At 39.6% G+C, this 25,301-nt stretch overlaps 1 protein-coding gene and 1 long non-coding RNA gene across 2 annotated transcripts; both read right to left on the minus strand.

Moving 5' to 3' along the window:
• Nucleotides 1–1,147: 1,147 nt before the first annotated feature.
• On the minus strand, nt 1,148–21,852 carry LOC108682014 (long-chain fatty acid transport protein 4-like). The gene is made up of 15 exons (XM_018171103.2): nt 21,685–21,852; nt 18,809–18,903; nt 18,078–18,228; nt 17,519–17,644; nt 16,964–17,075; nt 15,575–15,664; nt 14,500–14,647; nt 13,032–13,233; nt 10,883–10,957; nt 9,906–10,023; nt 8,756–8,899; nt 8,409–8,546; nt 7,672–7,829; nt 6,631–6,790; nt 1,148–5,852 (listed from the first exon to the last, which is right to left on the minus strand). The coding sequence occupies exons 1-15, from the start codon at nt 21,754–21,756 to the stop codon at nt 5,674–5,676; spliced, it is 1,968 nt and encodes a 655-aa protein (XP_018026592.1). The 5' UTR covers nt 21,757–21,852; the 3' UTR covers nt 1,148–5,673.
• On the minus strand, nt 20,972–21,152 carry LOC108682015. The gene is made up of 2 exons (XR_001931541.1): nt 21,065–21,152; nt 20,972–21,034 (listed from the first exon to the last, which is right to left on the minus strand). It is a non-coding gene; the product is annotated as an uncharacterized LOC108682015 (long non-coding RNA).
• Nucleotides 21,853–25,301: the final 3,449 nt, after the last annotated feature.

Genomic DNA, 25,301 nt, shown 5'->3' on the forward strand with positions numbered 1-25,301 from the left:
ATGCGCCGTGATAGGAACTATTGAAGATTTTTATGTCATTTTGTTTGTTACTAAAACGAAAAACGCGACTTTTTGAGCTACCGAATAGCTCACCAATCCCTCAAATTCTGAACGGATCTGCTTGACATACAGAATATGCCTGAACATCAACTGACCAGGCAATAAGTCCAGCAGCTATCTCAATCAATCGTCAGCTATGGAAAGATCGGGTTCCAAAGGCCGGATCCCTTGTGAATCAAGTCACGAAAAGTTCAAGAATCGGCAACAGGCCATGGGCCTATTTCTTCAGCGCCGACACTTCTATTCTATGAACAATGCGCCGCGGTAAAAACTATTGCGGATTTTTTAAATTTTCGCTGGTTTTTGTTTTGTTCTCAATTAAAACGATAAGACTTTATTCTCGCACAACCAGTCAGCACACACCCAAAAGTAAGCACAAAAGTTCCGAACGGATTCGCAGCTCAGTAAAATTAGAGTGAGCTGCGTGTTCAAGACCCGCAACAAGCTGTGAATATTCTTCAATGTTCAGAATCGGCGACAAGTCTCACGGCCTAGTGAACGCCAACACCGCTTTACTAAATTTGTACCCATCGTTATGGTGAATGAACTATAATGAAATTCCAGCTCCTGATGAATGGATACTTAGAATGGCAAATATTTTATATTTAAATTCGATTCCATTGGCCTTATTTTTTCAGTAATAACTTTTGTGACTATTAACTATTATTTTTTCTGTAATAACTATCTGTTCTACTGCGTTCATTTATCAACGATCAGTCATTACGGAGATGCAGGATATCATCGAGTTTTCCTCAACTGATTCCTAACGGAGCGCCAAAATTTGAGCAACACACTCGACAAACTAGCGTGATGTTGGCGCGATGCTGAGGTGATGTACAGTGTGATGATGATAAAAAATTTACAAGCAAAAAAAAATAGGCAGAAAATTCACCATTTCTTAAAAATGAAAACGTTTCGGAACTGATGATGGAGCTGGTCTCCGAAACGTTTTCCTTTTAAGAAATGATGAATTTTCTGGTTATTTTTTGTGAATTTTTTTATGAGATGTGTAGAGCGATGATGTTAAGATGATGGACTAAGTCTGTCAAGACAAATAAAAAAAATAGGCAGCAATAAAAAGCAGCAAGACAGCATTCAACGTTTATTCGATAACTTCAACATTCACTGATTTTACAAACAAATTCTATCTATTTCCTTGTATAAAGTTGAGGGGTGAGATTAAATATTATTTTCTAAAAAGAACACAGACGAAATCTGAATTGAAATCGCGTTTCAATGTAACTCCCAACAATTAAAGAACATAATTAAAATATGTAAAATGAGTTAACTTCGGCGAAATTAAAATTTTTCACAATTATTGCTTGTTAAATCAGTGCGGTTTCGTAAGTAGAAAGATTTATTCGAGGTTAAGTAGCTAGTGAAATAAATTACGTTGTTTATGACATAATTAATGAGCATGGATATAACAAGTTAGTTCAATGAAAATTCTAAAAATTTGACTTAATTATTGATTACAAACAGCAAAGAAATGTAGAATTGGTTTATATAATTTAAATTTATGAATTTAAGTATAGGTACAAGCTAGATAAATTTAGCTGCGTAAATGGACGATTCTTACAACTTTTGTATGCCAAGCTTAATTAGGAATTCAAGTCTAAGAATCAGCGACTCTAAACTCGTACGTGATTTACCCCGCAGTCTAGAACGTAAACAAGGCAGAAGTGCAAGTTGTCGCTGCATTACAAATGCATTGTTATGAAATTATCTGAATTTTGATAAAATTATCTGCTTAGAAGAAACACGATATAATTTAATACATACTGCAACAGATTGTTTATTTGGCAACAGAACCGCTCATTTTGACGTTATATGACATTAGATAAAACCGTACCAGCTGTAACCCACACCCTTCAATTTATTCTTTAAAAAAACTATCGTATAAGCATTTCCATTAAAATTGTCACGTACCAGCTGTAACCAACACAACCTAAATTTATTCTTCAAAAACAAATTATCGTACAAACATTTTTATTGCAAATTTTCACGATCTTGTAGCAAGATAACCAAGACTGAGGACGAATAGTTTAGTTCAGTGGCGGCATGTTTACTAGCGCTTGAGCTATTTAGCACCGAAAGTAAAGATGAACATCACTATCGAGGTGGAAGGTCTATGTTATCGAAAGTTTCTTAAAAACCGAAAGTCAAGATAACTTTCGCTATGTTCATTTAGCACTGAAACTAAAGATGAACATCACCAACGAGGTGGAAGGTCTCAGTTATCTAAAGTTTTTCAAATCAACAAAATCATTACAGCTTGGCTGTAGCTGCTACGCCGCTAAAGCTTAACGTAAAACTGGCCTGTGGTGAGCACAACACACGACGACTCCCACGGATATCTTAGAACATTTGAACAAATATTATATTGCAGCGTCACAGCACCCATACAAAAGATAGTTATTTAAATTTCGAATAGATTTATACCGCAGTGACACTTTGATAATTTAGCTTAAATATCTGCCGATTTTTTCCACTGTACCATAAATATTGAGAACACTTTAGAGTCATTTTAAGAACCAATTCTTCAAGAGAGAAGAAATCAAGAATTAAAAACACACTTGGAACGAACAAGCGCACACACCACACAGAAAATACACGCCCACAGAGGAAATACACGACCACACAGAATAATTCATAACCACACAGTTAATACATGGACGGCGACACACAAGAAGAACATTGTGTTCGTTATAACAACACACGACAGTTCCCACGTACAAAGACGAGTTCACCCACTGCACATCCCACGAACAAGTCGCTGTATAAACAAAACAGCTTACATTACTATCTAATTTAACTCTATAATTGTAAACAACTATAAATGAATATAAAAAGACAAGGCTTGACCATTTTACATCCGATGTCGTGGTTGATGAACTTTTTAACGTTACCGAATTTAATATGCAACAAGTAACCTCCCACAAATAGCGGTAAAATTCAAATACATTCAATTCAATTCGGTCATATTTGAATTTTCCCCAAAATTTGATAAATTTCACAGAGGAAAAAAACTTTTCTCATGTGAAAATGAATTTGGTTTCACTGAAGAGGTTCGTTGTCGTCGACCTTGTCGATGAGCGGGCTCGTGCTGGTGTAAAATCTACAGTAATTCGGTCGACTGACGCCTACGGTAAGTAAACAATTCACTCAGTAAATGAGTGAGATATTGTCCATTGAGCGATAAATTTTTGCGCTACAGCGTTTTTAGCTATCCTGACCCAGTTTGGACTAACCTTGCTTAGTAGTGTGTCAATATTTGGACAGTTTGACCCAATAATTTTTGAACAACACGCCCGCCTTCCTAGCAACAGTAAATTTCAACTCCGGTCTTAAAGTTACATCGCTTTCAAGGAAGCACATTTGGCAAGGCACAAAGTTCAAGAAAACACAGGTACTTTAAAAGCTCGTTAGGTTCATGAAAATTACTATAGTAATTTAAAAAATAAGTTGCATTTTGGGCCTAATTTGGTGGAAAAAAATTCCCAAAGTCAAATAGGAAAAAAATTTCATTCAACACCAAAATTGCTGCCTGAAATTGACTCGCCTCTCGCCTGATTTCGGTTTGTACAATTTCAGTTTATAGAACATGTTCAAATAGCTTTCATTTGAATATAAAAACGCGCACACAGGCTTATAAAAATACTTAGCAAGTTTAGATTTTCACAAGAAAATAGTGTCTTAAAGGAAGCTTTTTGGGAAGTTTTTGTTGCGACATCAAAGTGAAGAGGGAATAAGAGGTAAGAACTAAATGCCTTTCTAAAGATAATTGCATTTGAAACGCGAAACTGAGCTGCTGGAAAAAAAGTTTCGATAAGAAAGTGAAAAACTAAAGTAAAGTTTCATACAAATTAAGTAGTTCAGTCAAACTTCCTTGTCTCGATTGTGCACAGCTTCTTGGAGAATATATTGGAATGTTACAAAAACCTCTAGAAGAGATAAAACAACAAAACTTAATAACCTAAGGAAATAACACAACAAAATTAACCTAAAACCAGCCGCGCATACTAGTGAGCTAGTTTCAACGCCACGTGTGGAAGTTAAAATCATTGATGGTTTTAGATTTTCGAGAAAAAATTCCGATGGCCTGAATATATTAGACTGCATAACTGCGATGTTGCAATCTTTACGTTGAATTTGTAATTCATTATTAGCGCCGAGATAGAAATTAAAAATTGACTTGGTCCCCGAAATTGTATGGATTATTTTTGAAGTCACCATTGAAGTCTCATGAATCTATAAAAAAATATCTACAAAATCTGTAACTGACAACCGACGTCTTATTTCTGGCTAACATGTGATTGTTTTCAAACAACAGATTTCAACAACAGGAACAGACACGTTAAGAGGTACAAACAACCCAACAAATGTTTACACACAGCACCTCATATTGAGACATGAGCGACAGCAATGCAGAACAACGGAATGAACAGTTCTTTGATTACACGGCTAGCAGGAAATGTGAGGCGGAGAATTAAGCTGAATTTGCGAATTTGGAAGCGTCAATAAAAATCTGTATGCGATTGTTCGTTTTTTTCTGCAGGTTTAGCGCTCGCAGGTGAGAAGCACGCGTTATGTGGCATCTGTCTGAGTCATTATGATCCGAAGACTTTATACCCTCAATGCACATTCCTATATGGCCTTCAGATCACGATCTGAAATCAATTGAGTATAAAAGAAATAGTTTGTAATAGGTAAGTTTTTCTCGACGCGGTTTTGATCGGAACCGACCTCAGACGATTAAAAAAAATTAGGTGTCCGGGAAATATTTCCCAGTAAATGTTCCTAGAGCCTGCACGGTCTTGAGCATCGCTGTATTGTGAATAAAGAGGTTCTGGAGTTAGTATAACGAGCGGGAATATCTTCAAGTAAAATTTTGCACCTCTATGGTGTGATACCTGAAGAAAATTTTACGTTTAGACCAATTCGCACGACAATGTTTTCTGCTAAGCTCATCGCCAACTCCATCATTCATTGAAATCTGGTTAGTAAACGAGTACCTGAATTGTCCAGGGTACAGTGCAATGAAATGGTTCTGGCGGGTCAAGTTAGTGATGGTCCTGTAACTACCTGTGGCTAGTGCCCCGAAAAAACTGACCTATCACCCCTTCCTTGCCTAGTCGCCACATCAACTAAAACGGAAAACAAACGATTGAAAAACTGAAGGCGTGATAGTGGGGAAAAACACTAGGATAGGTGATAATTTGTGCCCTGAACAACTGACTTATCACTCGTTTTTACTTTGGTACTTTGGTAGGGGTGATATTATTACCCCATTCTCGCTCCAATTGCCATTAATTAATTACCACCCTCGTCACAACCAGCGTGGACAAATACGACAAAATTAAATACATTTTTCAAGCCATTCTATGAAAGGGGGAACTTGATTTAGAAATTTCTATTGGAAATGTGGCAAAAAAAAACTCTTTCAAGTCAATCTGCCGTAAGGGAAGACGCTAGCATGGAATTGGCTAGTAAATTTCGAGTTGCTGGGTATGCTAGCAATAAATTGGCTTGCAAGTACAACAAAATACAATAATTTTTCAAGCCATTCTGTCAAAGGGGAAACTTGGTTGGATATAGCACGTTTGTCGTGCACTAGAGCCGGCACTTCTTGTGCAGGATGTCCTGGAGGAGCTGGGACGTGAGCGGGACGTACTGCTGGCACGTCTGGTCCAGGAAGAACAAGCAGTGCCCGTCCTCCTCAGGAGACTTCAGGAGACTGGGCAGGTTGTAGCCTTCCTTCTGCAGGTCCACCTTGCGCAGCTTGAACGTGCCTGTAGGAGGGGGAGCTTTTAGCAAATTTTCTCATTTATGGAAAAATAGGCGCTATTATGCTCGCCATATCCGTCCGTCCGTCCGTCCGTTTGTCTATCCATCCGTCAGTTAGGTACGAATAACATAGATGACGGTCACCTTTCCTTCAGGTGCGAATAACATTGAAGACGGACAGTAGGCTTTCCCGGCAGCAGCGCGCCTGCCAAGGCAGCAGCACGCCTGTCAAGGCAGCAGCACGCCTGCCAAGGCAGCAGCACGCCTGCCAAGGCAGCAGCACGCCTGTCAAGGCAGCAGCACGCCTGCCAAGGCAGCAGCACGCCTGCCAAGGCAGCAGCACGCCTGCCAAGGCAGCAGCACGCTTGTCAAGGCAGTAGCACGTCTGTCAACTGACACGCCCATTTGCCAGGCCATACTGAGTCAGGATGACCCACACAACTCACCAGGGCAAAGAGTACATCGCTGCCTGGACAACATCTCACTTATTTCTCTGAGTTAATGAATGGAACATATGACGACCTGTTGTGTCGACTTTTGGGAGGGCGCATGCCATTATTTGGTCAATATGATTCATCAATTTCTATGAAGTACAATTCATTCACAGTCATGCAGAACGTCAATATTCAGACATTGACTCATTCACAGTTATGCAGTGATTTAATATTTAGACATTGAATCATTCATTTCTATGAAGTGCGTCAATATTTAGACAATGCGACTCATTCACAGTTATTATGACGCATTCACAGCTATGCAGTGCGTCAATATTAGGACATTGACCCGTAGTGTCGATGTCTGCCACAGCGCGCAGGAAGAGAGGCACGGCGTAGGCGGGCAGGTCGCGCCTCAGGGAGGCCAGGAGCTGAGGGAGGCGCTGCTGGAGGGAGGCTGCTGAGGCCACCACCACACCCATGCCCGCCTTGCCCTCACACCCCGGCACCTGGGGCGGTCAAATGTCTTAGTATTTTACTTATATTAAGTATTATTACTTAAAAAGAACCAATTGAACAGACAGTTATAAGCTGTGGAGGTCTGCCTTACCCTCACACTCCGCCATTTGGGGGGCGAGTGTTAATTACAATCTCACTTAATATTATATTAATGTTAATAGCAAAGACAAATATCCTGGAGGGCAGGGAACTGAAAATGAACAGACTTCCCGAGATTCTTTTATTGGGATTCCATTCATTTATTACAAATAATATTTTGTATATTATTATTTATTGGGATTAATTTATTTCTTCAGAAAACAAACCACCACCGCACCGATCAAGTGTCAATTAAAACTTTCACACAAACTTTCGCTCATTTACTTTCAGTTAAAAACATTCATTAATTGGTAAAACTTGGGCTGCTTTAAATCGAATATTATGAATGAATATTACTTATACTTGTAAATATTACTTATACTTATTAATGTAACTTATACTAATTTAATAATATTATTAATTATACATTAGGCGATCAGACTTCCTCCCGCTGGGAAGGACGGAAGATTATGAATAAAAAATGAGTAAAATGGGGTATATGAGGTAGAAATATAAAAATTTAAACCTCATTCAAAGAGAAAAATAGAGGGTAAAGCTCTACGGCGTTACCTCGTCAGCTGACAGCCAGCGTTACCTCGTCAGCTGACAGGCAGCGTTACCTCGTCAGCTGACAGCCAGCGTTACCTAGTCAGCTGACAGCCAGCGTTACCCCGTCAGCTGACAGCCAGCATTACCTCGTCAGCTGACAGCCAGCGTTACCTCGTCAGCTGACAGCCAGCGTTACCTCGTCAGCTGACAGCCAGCGTTACTACGTCACCTGACAGGACGTTACCTCAACACCGAAGACGACGGCGTCAGCATCGTCAGCAGCATGGGAGAGCCTGTCCTCCACCTCAGCGGTGCTGACGTTCTCGCCGCGCCACCTGAAGGTGTCCCCCGTGCGGTCCTTGAAGTACACGTAGCCCACCTCGTCCATCACAAGGATGTCGCCTGCACGCAATATATGTGTGTTAGATATATGACTTACACTAGTTCATATTACTGTTATTAACCTAATCTAACTAATGAATATTAGTTAGACTAATTAATTTTATCTCTAACGTTGGCCAGCTAATGATAAGAACCCCACATTCAAAATGTTTGGCACGGATGGATGGATGGACATCACAAGGATGTCTCCTGCACGCAATATGTACGTTAGATATACGAGTTTTGCTCAATAATATTACATATACTAAGTAATATAACTTAATATATTTATATTAAGTATATATTTATACTTAATATACCAGTATTTGACCCGTAGTGTCAATAATAATATTTGACCCGTAGTGTTGACCCTGACTTGATATGAAAATTGATATATTTATACTATTTATATTACATCCAAGAATTCTAATTGCTGAAATTAATTAAAATTACTTAAGTTTGGACCTGGCAACGAAATCCGGGAGGAACGACAATACAAATCGTGAGAGACCAGCTACTCCGAGCAACGCTGGCGGAACCTGCGAGTGTTTAATGAATGCACCACCTGACAAGGAATGTCATGTCCCCCTCTTGACCCACCTGACAAGAAGGCCATGTCGCCCCGCCTGAACACGTCGCGCACGATCTTCTTGCTGGAGGCCTCAGTGTCGGCGTAGCCGTCAAACCTGCGCAGCGGATCTGACGGCAGGATCTTGCCCACGAACTCCCCGGGCTCTCCTGCGGGGGAGGTGGGGTGAGAGACCGCGGCACAGCACGCCACACTGCAGCCCACAGACCGCGGCACAGCGCGCCACACAGCGCGCCACACAGCGGACCACAAACCGCGCTGAGCTCAGTCACGAGTGGCAAGTTTGGGGCGTAACGCTAGACTCGATCACCTCAACACCACTCCCACCTGCCACTCACCACTCCCTCCTGCCACTCACCAGGCTTGCACACAACACATAAGCTGTCCTCGCCCCTCACGGGCAGGCCCGAGTGCTCGTCCACTCGTATGAGTGTCACGGGGTAGGCCTTGGGGAACAGTAGCGGCAGGAAGCCGCAGGCGCCGGGCTTGCCTTCGTAGTTCACTGCAACACAAACTTTAGTTACAGGCATGTACCTAAATTAGAATATAGCTTCGTTTAAATATTATTATTATTATATAGTGAACATTGAACATCGTTCACTAATACTTATTGCTCAATTAATCCTATCGCTCGTTCTCATGTGCATTTTTATGATGAAATTATTCTGTAGCGTCTAGCGTAGCTGCCTTAGTAACATTGATGCTTCGGACCTTACTTTGGCGGTAGCGACGTAGTGCAAGGTCAGGTCTGAGTGTCTGTGAGTCAGGTAGTCAGTCGTGTCCCGCCAGCCCTACAGGGAGGTTCTAGCCTGAACTAACCTTGCTCCGTTGCTCCACTAGCGATCTTGTGCCCCAACGCTAGTTCTTGTGGCTGTGCTATAATAGTTTCGTCTAGCAGTGTGATGTCTCTCGTGCTTGCTGTACTATTTTATTTAACGTATTACTTCTAAGTGCTCTTTACTGAAATAAAAGTCGAATTTTATCCGTGTTAACCGAAGTTTTAATCAATGGAATCCCAGTGTAATAAAGTGCAATTTGACTTTCATCAAAGTCATCGTATTTTAACAAGATAGTTGCTGGCATTTAACCGTAGGCTCGAGACATTCTGACAAGATTAAAGGTAGCGGCAAACGTCCGGTGATAATATTATTATTAATAGTTAGGACATCACCAGCTCTCCAATATTAATAACTTTAATTATTTCAACTGTCTCAAGATAATCTACATCTTCCGTTCACCGGAGACACCCGAGCATAACTTTGATGTACTTTCTTTAGATGCACAGGAAATGAAGTGCAAGAAAGTCAACAAATATACTAAAACTCTGTGAAAAATATTTACACCATATACTCCCCACAACACCCATAATCCCCCACACCCCCCACAACACCCATAATCCCCATACACTCCCCACAACACCCATAATCCCCCAACACTCCCCACANTAACCCCCCCATTACACTCCCCACAACACCCATAACCCCCCCGCACATCACCCCCCGGCTCACTGATGTTGGCGTTGCTCTCCGTGGCGCCGTAGAACTCAGCGATGACGGGCATGTTGAAGCGGGACGTGAACGCCTCCCAGATCTGCGGCCGCACCCCGTTGCCGAACATCACCCGCACCTGCCGGGGTGTGTGGGGTGAGTGTGGGGAGAGTGGGGGTTAAAGGGGAGAAAGTGGGAGGCAGGATGCAAAAGCGTCCAACGTTACATCCGGGACCCGAGGGCGGGGTGACCTGCCTAGCGACGACTCGGAGACGGAGGACGACGAAGGCGGCGCATCAGCGTGACCGGGGACTCGGAAGTCCCAAACTCATTATAAGGTCATACGGTCAGTGAGGGGAAGAGGAGGGTAGTGGGGTGAGAGGGGTGAATAAGGTTAGAAAGAGTGAAAGACAGCGGGAAGAGAGTGGGACAGATATGAGTGATGAGAGGAGGGAGAGTTGATTAAATGGGGAGTCATTGGGAGGAGGCAATAGGGGATGGGAGATGGGGTAGGGAGTGGTTACATTAATGTGCTCTGGTCGTGAAATAATCTATATAATATAGATATAAATGCATATATACAGCATGCAAATGTCTACATTGAAAAATAGTTTATGCAACTACCATATTTGCACTTAAATACATAGATATTGACGGTAAAAATTATAAATAATTATTGTCTACATACAAATGATGCAATAATGATGTAATAATAACTGCCATGACACTCTCGGCGACTGTGATGGAACATATATATTGATATTGAATCTCATATTACATTATACCTACATTAAATCAAAATTACTGTCATCATTATGGAATGAATATGATCATAATATCACTATAACTATCACCAAAATAATCAATATTTTACTGAAATATGATAACAACATTAGGGCCTGTCTGTCGCCTAAACAAAATAAAAAACTAATAAAATATAAACTAAAAATAATATTAATACAAAATAAAAATAAATAATTTCAATATTATGAGCCCACCTTGTGTTGTGTGTCGGTGGGCTGAGGGGGCGAGTTAAGCAGGTAGCGGCACACCTCCCCCACATACTGGGCTACCTGCACCACAACCAGGGGTTACTTGTTGTTAACTAGTCTCACTAACATGACTAGCACATCTCCTGCACTAGTCTCACTAACATGACTAGCACATCTCCTGCACTACCATCTCACTAACATGACTAGCACATCTCCTGCACTAGTCTCACTAACATGACAAGCACATCTCCTGCACTAGTCTCACTAACATGACTAGCACATCTCCTGCACTAGTCTCACTAACATGACTAGCACATCTCCTGCACTAGTCTCACTAACATGACTAGCACATCTCCTGCACTAGTCTCACTACCATGACTAGCACATCTCCTGCACTACCATCTCACTAACATGACTAGCACATCTAGTAACACATCACAAACTGCATGTCCGGAGACACGCAACATTGTACGGCGGACGCGAACTTTATCCAGCGTTTTACTTGATGGTGATAATGTTATGTGTAGGGCGGGCACAATCCCTTACCCCTACACAACACACAATCCCCTACACAACACACTATCCCCTACACAACACACTATCCCCTACACAACACACTATCCCCTACACAACACACTATCCCCTACCCCTGCCCCAACGAGAAGCAAGCAACAGCATCGTGCATCAGGTGGCCCAAATGAGGGCGGACAAGCGATAATTAGAGGCGGCGATCCATCGTGGCCTGGGACTGCTACGTCCCAAACAAATACTAAGGATACTGCGGTTTACTGTGATCAACTGATTAGCACAGCTGCCGATGGCTACGATATCATTGTTCTTTACTGGCAGCAACTACGTGGGGTTGTAGACGTTCAGACTGAGAAGACAACAGACAACAAGATCATAGATCATCTATATCATACCGTCGATTAGTGCTGGAAGCGACCTTTGTAATTGGGAACAAGCCTAGGCATACAATGCAAGAGGGACTGGCAAGGCTAAATTTCTACCGTCAAATGCGAGTTCCACATCAATTTCCACAGGAAAGCCACGCGAGTTCCTTATCAATAGACTGACAATCCGAGTTCTAGAAGTATGATACCGATGCACTGTATATCAAACTAGGCTAAAATACTATGAATAAAATGTGTTCAAGTAGGTCAATTGGATTAATTCTTGAAGGAAGTTGAATAATATATATTAGCTGCTGTGGCAGCATCACCGTAGCATATTGCAATGGTCCTAACGAAGAAAGGAACATGCGTCGAGGAAATATGCCAGCAACCAGTGAAGGGTTCCGACAGCGTCGACTACTCGGTGATTATTGAAAAAACTAAGGTGTCTAGTGGTCGGATGATGTTAGTTGACAATACATTCTAACTTACAGCGTGCAGGCTGTCGCGGCAGGAGGCTCAAAGTAGTTCCACAGGGTTAGAGTTTGAACTGATACTTTGTCCTGTACCCAACTTAGTCAAGCGACTCAGGGGGTGATGACAATAAATAATAATTATTATAAATGATAATAAATAATAATTCGCTAACAATACAGGAGTGCTGATGGAAACTACGGATGGACTGGACTGTGAAAGGCTGCAGAAAAACATGCGACAGGAGCCACTGATAAATTATAATTCACAGAATCAAGTTCTAGATGCCGTACTATCGAAACTTGCTTAGGTACACGTAGCTGCAAATTTGCCGTCTGTGATTGGTGGGTTTACTTTGTAAAGCCATCAGTAACTGCCTGACGTAGCTACGAACTTTTGATTGAAAGTATAGCCCTTGGTATTCAGACACAGAGACGATGCAGAATTCGGGGTAGAGTAACTTTAAATGGCATCGGACGGCACCAAAAATGAGGAGAATCCACTCGTCCTTGACCCAGGATGTGACAATATGTCCCGAGAATGCTTTTGGTGACCAAAAACAATAGAAAAATGCAGGGAACATATAAGATTGATTTAACTAACGTTTCGAACATAAGAAGTTTAACGGCAAAAAGGTTCACGGTTGACGGCAAATGTTGCAGTCGGAAAAAAACACTCTGCACACTCTGGTCAGCCCTCACAGTACAGTTGTACTGTACACAGCACTCACAGTACAGTTGTACTGCACACAGCACTCACAGTACAGTTGTACTGCACACAGCACTCACAGTACAGTTGTACTGTACACACTCCGGCCAGTACTGGGTGACGGAGAGCTTGGTCCTGATGACGGCGGTGGCGTTGAAGACGAGCACCTGCCCCATGCCCACCATGCCCCCCGCCGTGTGGTACAGGGGCAGCGGGTTGTAGATCACGTCGTCGTGGTGCAGGTCCGCTAGGAACTGCACCGCCCCACAGAAGAACAGGTACCTGATGGCGAGAGACTCTTAGTACACTTGTGATTTGGGCTTATTCTTGCTCTTAGTACACTTGTGATTTGGGCTCATTTTTACACCAGAGTTTATGAACAAGTCAATAATAAACAAGTTGACGTACGTAACACATTGGCATAAATAAACGTAATAAGTTAAACCCTAGGAACTGGACCGCCCCGCAGAAGAACAGGTATCTGCGGGAGAGAGACTCTTAGTACACTTGTGATTTGTGCTTATTTCTACACCAAAGGCCTGGTACAATAATATTTACTTAGTTTCTGTACCAAAGGTGCGGGAAATAGACTCTCAGTACACTTATACTTGGTCTTATTTCTTAATCGATTGTACGCTACGACGCCATGGAAACCTCTATCACTAAACAGCCCAACTTAGTTGGCCCCCCCACACAGACTACCCAACCTAGTCAGCCCCCCCACACAGACTACCCAACCTAGTTAGCCCCCCCACACAGACTAGTGCCCTCACAGCCAAAAGTAAGCCCCCAGAGAGCTGCACACATCCTACTCGAGCGCCCGGCGCTATCGGCCCGCAGGCTCCTGGGTCTCACACCTATATACGGTGTCCAGCGGCTGGGTGGCGGTCTTAATAGCCACGTGGGCTTAATGGCGTGACCAGACCGGGGAACAACATAAATTATATCACAAATGTTCTTCCGAGTCAAGGTAAAATTTACTACATTTTCTTCTATGACTGCTTTCTTTCTGGTGTTTTAGTAGTTGTAATTGCCAATCCTGGTAGTGGCAAATGGGGAGGGAGGGTCAGTTTTTGCGGGCACTTTGTGCCACTGGTAGTTCTACGACTATCACTGGCTCGCTGACCCGCCAGAACCATTTTATTGCATTACACAACACCATGGACAAGCCAGGTACTCATTTATCAACCAGAGTTGGATGAATGGCTGAGTTGACCATGAGCTGAGCTTCCCGGCAGAACTTGCCCTCAGTGGGACTCGAACCCGGGCACTGGGTGCGAGAGACAGTCCTACCTCGCGTTGGTGATGACGGCAGCCTTGGGCAGGCCGGTGGTGCCGTCCTACCTCGCGTTGGTGACGACAGCAGCCTTGGGCAGGCCGGTGGTGCCGTCCTACCTCGCGTTGGTCATGACAGCAGCCTTGGGCAGGCCGGTGGTGCAGTCCTACCTCGCGTTGGTGATGACAGCAGCCTTGGGCAGGCCGGTGGTGCCGTCCTACCTCGCGTTGGTGATGACTGCAGCCTTTGGCAGGCCGGTGGTGCAGTAATACCTCGCGTTGGTGATGACAGCAGCCTTGGGCAGGCCGGTGGTGCCGGAGGTGTAGATGTAGAGGAGTTTGTCGGAGAAGTGAACGCTCTGAAGCTCCTCGGGTAACTCAGCGCTCGCTTTCTCCAGCTCAGCGTCCAGGCTCACATAAGCTGCAAAGTGGGGAATGCAAATTATTATTGTATTATTCTCATACAATTTTGTTTCTTAATAAAAACTGAAGAGAATGAGAGAGCCAGTAATGAGAATACACAAAAACTTTGACATTAAAACCAGATTCAGTTATGTAAAAAAATTCTAATGAGTACCTAGCTGATGCATGAGAGAATGATCATATTTTTACATTTAACACCTGAATTGTGGTTAAATAAATAAGTTGTTGGCAATTTTTGTCCCTATATAAAAAGGTAGAAGTGACTTATTGATACTAAAAAGCTAAAAAAAACAGGAGTAAGTAGCTAAGCTTAGAGTATTCCACTTGTCAGTTTATTATTTGCAGGCGTAACAAGTTTATTCCAACCTTTAACAACTCATGATAACTGCTTGTTTTCTTCTCTAGGTTATTTGAAGGATAACATGTAAATTAAACATTACCAGGGATAAGAAAAACATCAAACTTACAGAAATTAAAATTGGTCCCAGTTTACTAAGCTTCACGACAGATGAACTACATAGAGTGCTCACTTATTACTTAGATAACATATTGCATTAATACTCGTTATTTTTCTACTTCCTTCACTACAAGATTATATTAAGGTATTAAATGGATCACGCCACTGACGTATGGGAGTGTGTTACTCTCTTACCACAAGATAATTTAACGTAAAATTTACATGATAGGTATATTTTGATAATTTAGTAATGAAGGTAACAGACTAACAGATAATCTAACATACTAGGTACCTAAGTTAAGTGTAAGGCAACACAAGTTAAGTGTAAGGCAACACAAGTTAAGTGTGAGGTAAGATAAGGTAAAAGTAAGGCAAGATAAGTATAACTTAATATTAAGACAAGGTAAGAGTAATATAAGTTAATTATAACTTAATATCAAGATAAGGTAGGCATGTCGCCCCACTGACGTATGGGAGTGTCCTGGGGCAGGGGGGCGCCGTTGCAGCAGCTCACCAGCACCTGCATGCCCGGCATCAGCGGCTGCACCTCCAGCACACCTGTACAACATGGTAATAGTGGGGCAGTTGTTTCCTATTCATTTCAGTTGTATTCAAGCAATTCTAGTATAGGAATAGCAGAGCTTTAGAGCATTATATAAATCAGTTATATTAAAGCAATTCTAGTGTAGTAATAATATAGTAACATTTTCCGTAGCGGTAGCGGCGCTACAATCTAGTAAGTGTAGCGGTAGCGGCCGCTACATTTCAAAGTAGCGCTGCCCAGCTCTGAGTAATAGTGCAGTAATATTACAGTAATAGTGCAGTTATAGTATACGTAGAAATAGTGCAAAGATTTGCAAAGTAGCATGTTCATAAGCAGAACTTAGTATTGATGCCTAAGGTTAAACTGCAAAATATTTATGGCACTGCATTGTTAGACTGAGTAGGAATTCATAGGAAAACTTATAAATGCAACATCTTTAAAATGCATTTGAAAGCATTTACTCCATTTTCTCACTGTATGAAACCACATGTACATTTACTGCATGCAATGAGCAATGGCTTCAAGCAACCCAGTTCTACTTTCAGCCTGTATCCTTAGCTTTATCCTGGAGCTTCGGAGACTGGCAAATGAGTACAAATTTTTGCCCTTTCTATAATGTGATTGTTGATATAAGAATTATATTCCTATAACTCAATGCAAAAATCAAAATGTTCTTAGTTTGGTAATAAGAATATACTTAAATCCCTTTAGCCTGATTGAAAGTTGTAATAAGTACAGGTAGACTCAATGTAGAATAGTTTATCTGAAGACTTGCAATTTAGCATAAATTTTTGTCATTTCAATAATGTGATTGTGATACAAAAACTATATCCCTATAGCTCAATGGAAAAATCAAAATGATCATGGTTTGGTAATGTGAATATTAAATCCCTTTAGCCCGATTGAAAGTTGTAATAAATTCAAGTGGCCACAATGTAGAATAGTTTATCTAGAGTCTTGTGTGATTCTTGATACAATAATTATCAAAAAATTCAATGAAAAATCAAAATGCTTTTTTCAATGAATATAGGTAATAATAATGATTTAATGAACATAATAATAATGATTTATATTCAATAATGAGGAGATAAATCCCTTTAGCCTAATTGAAAGCTGTAATAAATACTAGTGGACTCGATGTGAAATACTGAAAGTGGTAATAAATACTAGTGGACTCGATGTGAAATACTGAAAGTGGTAATAAATACTAGTGGACTCGATGTGAAATACTGAAAGTGGTAATAAATACAAGTAGCCCCTATGTAGAATAGTTTGTTGCCATGCAACACATTTGTTCCAGGGATTAAGCTCACTGTGGACGAGGTCGTGGCTGCAGATGACGATGTTGGCTTTAGCCACGGCAATGCAGTGGTACAGCGACTTGTGCTTCAGGTTGTAGTTGATGAGGGCCGTGATGATGCCCAACTGGCAGGGGTGGTACAGCGTTATTACTAATGATCTATCTTATGTATAAATGAACACATCAATAACAGCTGATGTCATCAATAACAGCTGATGTCACCAATAACAGCTGATGTCACCAATAACAGCTGATGTCATCAATAACAGCTGATGTCACCAATAACAGCTGATGTCACCAATAACAGCTGATGTCACCAATAACAGCTGATGTCAACAATAACAGCTGATGTCAACAATAACAGCTGATGTCAACAATAACAGCTGATGTCACCAATAACAGCTGATGTCACCAATAACAGCTGATCACATCAAGAACAAATATCGTCAAGCAAAATTATTGTAGATGTGAATGCTTTCAAAAATGCTACCTACTTAAAATCATAGATATTCTTCACATGAGACACAACTCTAAAGAAGACATAAAAACCCAAATGCGTCATGTTTACCTTGGAGGCTCCAAGCCAGGTGGCAACGTACTCCGGTCTGTTGGTCATGACCAGGGCAAGGCAGTCACCCTTTTTCAGGTTCTTTTTCTTGAGCACATCGGCAACTTTGTTGCTGTAGTCTGACAACTGCGGGTAAATTTAGACAGTTCTTAATAAATTAGTGCATACAGAAATCTTGAACCATCTTCAATAACACTACGGTATTGCAAAGGCAATATTTTGTTCATAAAAGTATTAACCAGTACAGTTGGAAAGTGAATAATACACACATTTGTTGCATATACACACAGAATTAGAAGTCATATAATGTTAGGGCAATACAGATCTATCACTGTGTGAGGGATTTATCCTCTTTTACCTCAGCAATATGCATGTATAATTAAAATTATAAGTAGGTATACTATAGCTGATATTCTGAAAGCTTGAGTGCATGGTATTTTATTCCATCACATTGGAGTCACCAAGATTGAAGGTAAAATTATATTTATTACCATACATAACTTTAATAACAATTAACTAACTGAATATATATTTTTTATAGGCTGGTCACAAAACCTACCTGTTTGAAAGTCCATTTCTTGCCCTCCCAAATGAGTGCGACTTTATAAGGGTTCTTGACAACATTGCGCTCAAAGAGATCAGCGAGGCAATAGTCGCTGCCCTGCGCCCAGCGCACCAGCAGCCTCAGCCTCAGGTACCTCACCCCAGCACTGCACGGGGCGTGGCAATGATTAATAGCATTCTATTTTCTAAAAAATTAATACTTGATTGTTCAATAGGCTTAATTTTTGCTAAATTCCTACTCAAGGGCTCAATAAGATTCCTTTTCACAAGGAATTTCTTCTTTGTTGTTCAATAGGATTTCTCTTTTTGAGATATTTTTACCCCATTGTTTACTTGAATATCTAAGATCATGTAGTAATCAGTGCAGATACAAATACATACAAAATTTATCATCAGTAAACAAGAAAATCTAACAAGTCAGGATAATTTTACTCTCATTATTTATTTACACAAAATAGACACTGCCTGCTAGGAAAATTAGTTGAAGTTCTACACAAGGAATTCCAGATAAGGTATAACTAATAAAAAAATTCTGGTATATGAATGACATTATCATGAGGAGAAATGTGCAAGTAAATAAAAATATGCTTCAACATATGCCATGAAACATGCACTTAGCAATCATGTTGCTAACATTAACATAGACTATTCAAAGAATCATTTAATCCATCAGAGAACATGGAATACGTTGCAACTAATACAACTTGCAGCACTACACAGTCTCACACAAGATCCCGAGGCAGCGTCTTGTATGCCAGCCAGATGGTGTGATGCCCTCCCAGGGCAATGTAGCACAGCAGTGAAGCCCCCACACACTGCAGCTGAAACAAACATATGCAATAAAAATAAATAAAGGGCACTGTTTTTAAAGGGCACTGTATAATAATAATAATAATAATAATAAAGATGATATGACATAAATAATAATAAAGACAACATGACAATAATAATAATAAAGGGCACAGTAAAATAAATAGAGGGCACTGTTTTTGTTTAAATAAATGAACCAACACATGCAATAATAATATAACTCAGTACTCACTGCAGTGAGTGTCAGAGAGTGCATTTTCTCGCTAACAAAAACGTTAAGTCACGGACGGACAGACAGACAGACGGACGGACAGACAGACAGACAGACGGACATGGCGAGCACAATAGCGTCATTTTTTATAAATGAGAAAATGCGCTAATAATAAATATGATGGATGCTTCAATGTGGAAAGAAACACACATGCATACAACCATCAAAATGCCTGCTGTTATAAGTAAAAGTCACTCATCCACTGATAACAATTTCCTGATCATGATTGGTTATAGTCAATATAGATTTTTCCAATCTTAGCTGGTAGAGAATAATAGAAGCTTTTTGGCTCTGATATGATCAAGCAACAGGGGTAATCACTTTTGATTCAAATTGCATAACTCCTCAGAGACGAAATGAATTTCTATATGAATATTCAAGGTAGATAGGGTAAACACGGTATATTCCGTCATCGTAGGTAATTCCGTCACTTCTCTAGTTTTTCCTTTATATTAAGCTTTGTTCTAGTTCCATGCGTTCATTGATGGTTGAAATGGTGACCTCATACATTTGTGTGTCGAAATACTGCAAAAACACTAGGTCTTGGCCATCTAGTGGGAAAATATTGAGATTCAAAGAGAGACAATGCATGCCACCTGGTGAGATCATCGAAAAATGTGTCAAATTTGACAGTTGACCTTGCTCTACCAAATAGTGAATAACTGTATTTATAGGAAGAATATTATGGTTTGAGACTTTTAAATACGTCTGTGAATATATTAGGAATCCTTTAAGTAAACTTGTATTCGCTGATTTAAAGTCGTAAATAAATTAATAGATGATTAAGTTGAGTGATGGATTTAGACCCATCAAAACTAATTCCGACACAACTTGAATTGGGCACACACAGATCGTTCCAAGCTTTGTACAAAAATTGAAATTTGCTTAATTAAAAGCCTAATAGCTGTTAATTAAAACGTAATTAAGTAGTGTTCAATATTCGTTAGTGTTCTAATTCAAAGCTGTGTTGTATGCCAATACAGCTCACACAGCGAACGGAATTCGAATACGTTGATGTCGGCATTATGTATCAGTTAAATTTGAAGTGCTGACGCAATACAACTCACCACGTGTCGAATATTGCCACACACAGTGACGGAATATAGGGATTTGGTAGGTTTCCATTCTAAAGGCTTTTTAATAAATATGGCAACATTTTGTGACGTTTCATCGTTGCTGACGCATAGTGAAGTGTTTTGAGAGTCACGTGAAGGCAACAGAACTTACGTAACGCATACGTTTTTTTTAGAGTTTTTCATTTCTCAATGCGTCCTTAATGTGTCGGAATATACCGCATTTACCCTATTCTAATTTTTCACATAGAACCAAAAACACAGCTGAGATGGGTTAGGTATGAAAAAAAGGTCCAATCCAGGATGGAATTCTAATTTCGGAGGTTCATATATTATTTCGGTCCACCAAGACCACTTCTTCTATCCAACATTGTTATTTGAGGCAAAAAATGAACTTCTTAAAGGCTTAAAACACGCACGCTAACTTGCTCAGTTTCTATAAAGTACCTAATCACTTGGAAGTTGTAAACCTGCACCTATCACTCAACAATTAAAAATATCTTAGTTTTTGTATTTAAAAATGAGTTCGCCATTCCGAGAAAGCTGTGCCCTCTGCATTTTAGGGATAGAAGCGGTCAGACGTCAGTGTTCATTCAGGAGTAAAGAAGGCACGGTACCTGGTGTGAAGAAATTAAACCATTAATGCATTATACGTGTGGTTTGTTGCATATTAACAATCCAATGTACAAAAACTTGAGGTTATCTACTAATCTTCTTATTAACGATGATTTTTTCGTTGTTAAGTGACCTGTGACCAAACTAGCTACTAAGAAACCTACCGACCAACGACTGGAAAACCTACCGAGTACCGACCAACGACTGGAAAACCTACCGACCAACGAGTGGCATGTGGATTTTCAACGACCAGATGACCCCTGAGATACTATTACAACGACTCTTATGCCACACTATGAAACCTGGAGTGGAAGGTGGTATAACGCGGTGGTAGAATTGGTATTTCGATAGGTTTTCTTATATTGACATGAGAATATATTACCTATACAGAATTCCACACTGGGCCACTCCAATCTGAAGCATTGGGCACAATTTTCTTCAAATTTAAGATAAGAACAATTACTTTGCAGGTGATTTTTAAAATTTGCCTTCAGAAATGTACGTTTTTTTATTATCATAACAAAATAAATTGAGCAGGGACACACAAATTTACTGTGTTTCCTACATGTAGGAAACACAGTAAAGTCTACAAGAGATATTTATTGAGAAATGTGTTGGTTAGATCTCACAAAAACTAAAAAACATAGATTTTGATGCAAATAGGTTGGCATAAATCTTCAGATATGATTTGTTCAAAGAGAATGACACTTTGCACCCTGTGACCTTGGCACAAGTGCAGGTACCTATAATGTGTGCACTGCTGTCTTTATCTTTGCAAGCAAGCTAACTAAGATACTCTTAATTTATCGACTTTATTCAATAATGGTACTAACCCAAGTGATGGTTCCAGCTATCCACAAGGCAACCAGCACGGCCACGAAATATTTAGTATTTTTTGTGCCCATGATCAGTCAAACATTAGGCACGGAAACTAAAACAAAAAAGAAAGTACTGCGGGACAAGGATTGCCCAACACACTCAGCAGCCAGCGCTATCCTACCGACGACTACTTGGACAGATACAAAACAATGGATGCCAGGTCCGAAAACGGACTGATATTCGAACAAGAAATGTGAGTGTCCGAATTAGGAATTTCGGCAAAATTTGTCCACGATCTTTAATAATTATCAAGTGTGTGTATACATTGGGATAAAAATTTGGAGAAAATTTCCTGTTTTTCTACGCCACTTTCTCTCTAATTATTTAGTATTGACCAGACATTGTTATTATTATAAAAATAATAATAATTATTATTGGTATTATTTTATTATTATTATTTATTAATAATATCATCATATAATGATAAAAATTATTTCAACATGAATATTATCAATTTTATTATATTTTTATTATCATTCAATATTATTATCATCTAATGTAAAATGTCCACGATGGAGTACATTGACTAATATTTGGGTCAAAGGCTAAATTATTTAAGCAGAAAGTTCACAGATTTCACAGGAAAACACTAGAAGAGGCAGTTCAACGGGAGCCGGCAGAGTCGAAGTGTTGTGTTCGGTAACAAACGGTAAATGCCCAACAAGCGAATAGCCTTATATATGGAGACGCACGTCTCAGACACATGAGAGAATGTTAGAGTACAATATTGTGTAGGTGTGTATATTTATAACTCATATATTTATATCTCTCTACAATCCTTGAGGTTTTTGTTTTCATTGAAGGTTATTGAAGAAAAATCCGTTATGTCGTTAATACTAAAACTGAACGACATTGAGCTTCTTAAAAATTTGTTTAATTGTAGAACTGTCTTGTACCTAGTATGATTAACAATTTTTTAATTGGTCGCCTCGGACACATGTGTCGACAAGAGCACTGATATTTTATGTTAGGTCATGGATCACAATCGAGTGATCAATGGACATTTTCACTAATCACAATCAAGTAAATTCGCTCCTATGCACGAAAGTAATCAAAGTATTCTCACGACATTACCCACCATGTAATATAGCAAAAAAATACACTTCCCATTAGACTGAGCATTAACAAAATTTGATCAACTCCTCATCAATTCCCAATCATTTATTCTGAGGGAGAGCTATGAACAAACAGCAGCAGAGACACTGATTATATTTTCCTCTATTCCTTATTGTAATTCACGGGTCTCCGACATCGGCGGGGGTTGCCTGGAGTTATCTAACTACAAGTTCCGTCTTTTAAATAAGATGGAAATAAGTTAAAAATAATACTTGGAAAAACAGACCCAGGTCGAACAAGGGTTGCGAGTGGACTTTTCAATTTTTTTCATAGACTTAATTCCTTTAATATCTTCTTCATGCCAAGAAGGTCAAAGACGGAGACCCAGGTATTGCTTCCCATGCAATATGGCCCCTCTATACAAATTTCTCCCAGACGTGGATGCTTCAAAAGTATGTCTTCAATTATCTGACAATATTAATTATTTTAATTTTTGTTATCAACGTAAGCGACGTTTGAACTCTTTCCTTCTTATTTTATCTCCGATGAAAAAGTAATAAAAATAAACAAAATGAACATGTATTTTCCATGTGCATGGAAACGGATCATGAAAATTTTAACTAGTTATCAATCCGACCCGAGAGAGGTAATCGCTGGGAAAATTTCAAGCTCACAAGTACAAAAATTTACTCTGTTTCCTTTCACTGAATTATTGTAAAGTTGTAGTTTGACTAACGAATGTAACAACCCTTTCCGCTTCACATTACTTCCATTATATGTTGACATAATTCTACACGCGTTCTCGTAAAGCAGCGACGTTTACTTACTCAACTCACGCAAATAGATGAAATAATTATTCAGTTGAGTTAAATTGGATTTTGTCACGTTTATCTGTCGCCGATTTTCTACCACCCGGCCGCCTTACTAAGTTCTATCAGAATTTTCACTACCAATCGCTAGTTTCGAACCCAAAACTCACGGCTTCGAATCCCCGTGTTCTAGACCACTCGGTGCTTCCAGAAGCAGGAACAATAATATTGAACCAAATGTGACTCATGTTACGGAGGCCGTAAAGTTGGCTCAATAAATGTGATAAGTTAACTTATTAAGACGCTTGGTAGAATTTAGGAGAAAATTAGAGCTTACACTGAAATTTTATTACATAAAAACAAATTTCATTATATCTAGGATCGGCTTAGGTTTTCTAAGTTCTTTTTATAATTGATTTCATGAATAATTTATTGCGAATCTGATCAGTTCACAGACAACGAATTAAGGATATCAAAATTCTACTTTATTGTAAAAGGAATTTCGAATTTACTGCAACATTTTGGAAAAAAAACCCTTGCAGACACCGTCATAGAAATCCTAAATTTCCCAGTTCCAGAAAGTGATTACTTGAACGATGAAAAATCATTAATAAAGCTACAAATCTTTATATGTAATTATATTATGTATGATTATAGTATTAAATATATTTGATATTAATTGAAATAGTCCACGTGTATAGATAAAATACCGCATTCTAACAGTAATAACATGGAATACGTGCATCATTTAGTGCGGTATCCCCACTTCTGTGCTTCACGATAGTATAAAGATGCGCCAAAAATGTTCATAATGAAAGTTAACTGCACTGTTAATAACAGTGCGGCTTTTGTTATTCCCATTGTTCTTGTACAATAGTACTATATTTTTAATATTTCCGAATATCTCATCCCAATATAGCCTAATATACAACATTTTGCATCGTAAATCTAAAATACAATTCAATATATCTCAAAGCAGCTCAGTGCCTATATTCACCTCAATATGCCTCAAAATATATCTATGTATCTCAAAATGCCTAGGTGTTTTACCACTTCAATTAATATGCCTTCAATGCACCTCAATTATAATATGCCTCAATCAACCTCAAAATAAAGCTGAAATTTACCTGAATATAAAATAATATGTCTCAAAGTACCTCAATAGGCATCAATACACCTCAAAATATAACTGAAATTACATACGCATAAAACAATATACATCAAAATATCTCAATACACATCAAAATTCTTCGATGCTCCAGCGTGACAGGCGATATAATAACTCTATGGAACGATAGGGGAGGGGGAGAGTTCATGGGAATTTCAGGAGTATTTTATGTTACCAAATATACCATTTCCTCACCCCTCCCATAAAAGGGCAATCTACTGCGAATTTTTTAAGAGAAATTAGCGATCGCCATCGTTTACATATCAGTATTTATACGGAAATGTGAGGGGTGACATATAGACGAATGCTAATGATATTGATAGTTTATTTAGGCGACCGTTATTTTACGCTATCAAAGATTGTAACTTCCCCGATAAATGGTGATCTATCGCACCATTGATGGAGAGACTAACTTATAACAAAGAAAATTATCGCCATTGGTTGGATAATAATATTTCTTTAAACCAAATAATTTAATGTCATTGTGAATAATTTCAATCTCTAGGCTTGTAGTGGTGACTTTCGATTATTTAAATCC

Source organism: Hyalella azteca, unplaced genomic scaffold (assembly GCF_000764305.2).
Source record: "Hyalella azteca isolate HAZT.00-mixed unplaced genomic scaffold, Hazt_2.0.2 contig6372, whole genome shotgun sequence".
NCBI classification, from domain to species: domain Eukaryota; kingdom Metazoa; phylum Arthropoda; class Malacostraca; order Amphipoda; family Hyalellidae; genus Hyalella; species Hyalella azteca.

Coding starts and splice junctions, on each gene's coding strand:
- LOC108682014 (XM_018171103.2), bottom strand. CDS start 21,756: ATGGGCACAAAAAATACTAAATATTTCGTGGCCGTGCTGGTTGCCTTG. Junction 17,645..18,077: donor AGAAATGGACTTTCAAACAG/GTAGGTTTTGTG, acceptor ATTTACCCGCAG/TTGTCAGACTACAGCAACAA. Junction 8,900..9,905: donor GGAGAGCAACGCCAACATCA/GTGAGCCGGGGG, acceptor TTTGTGTTGCAG/TGAACTACGAAGGCAAGCCC.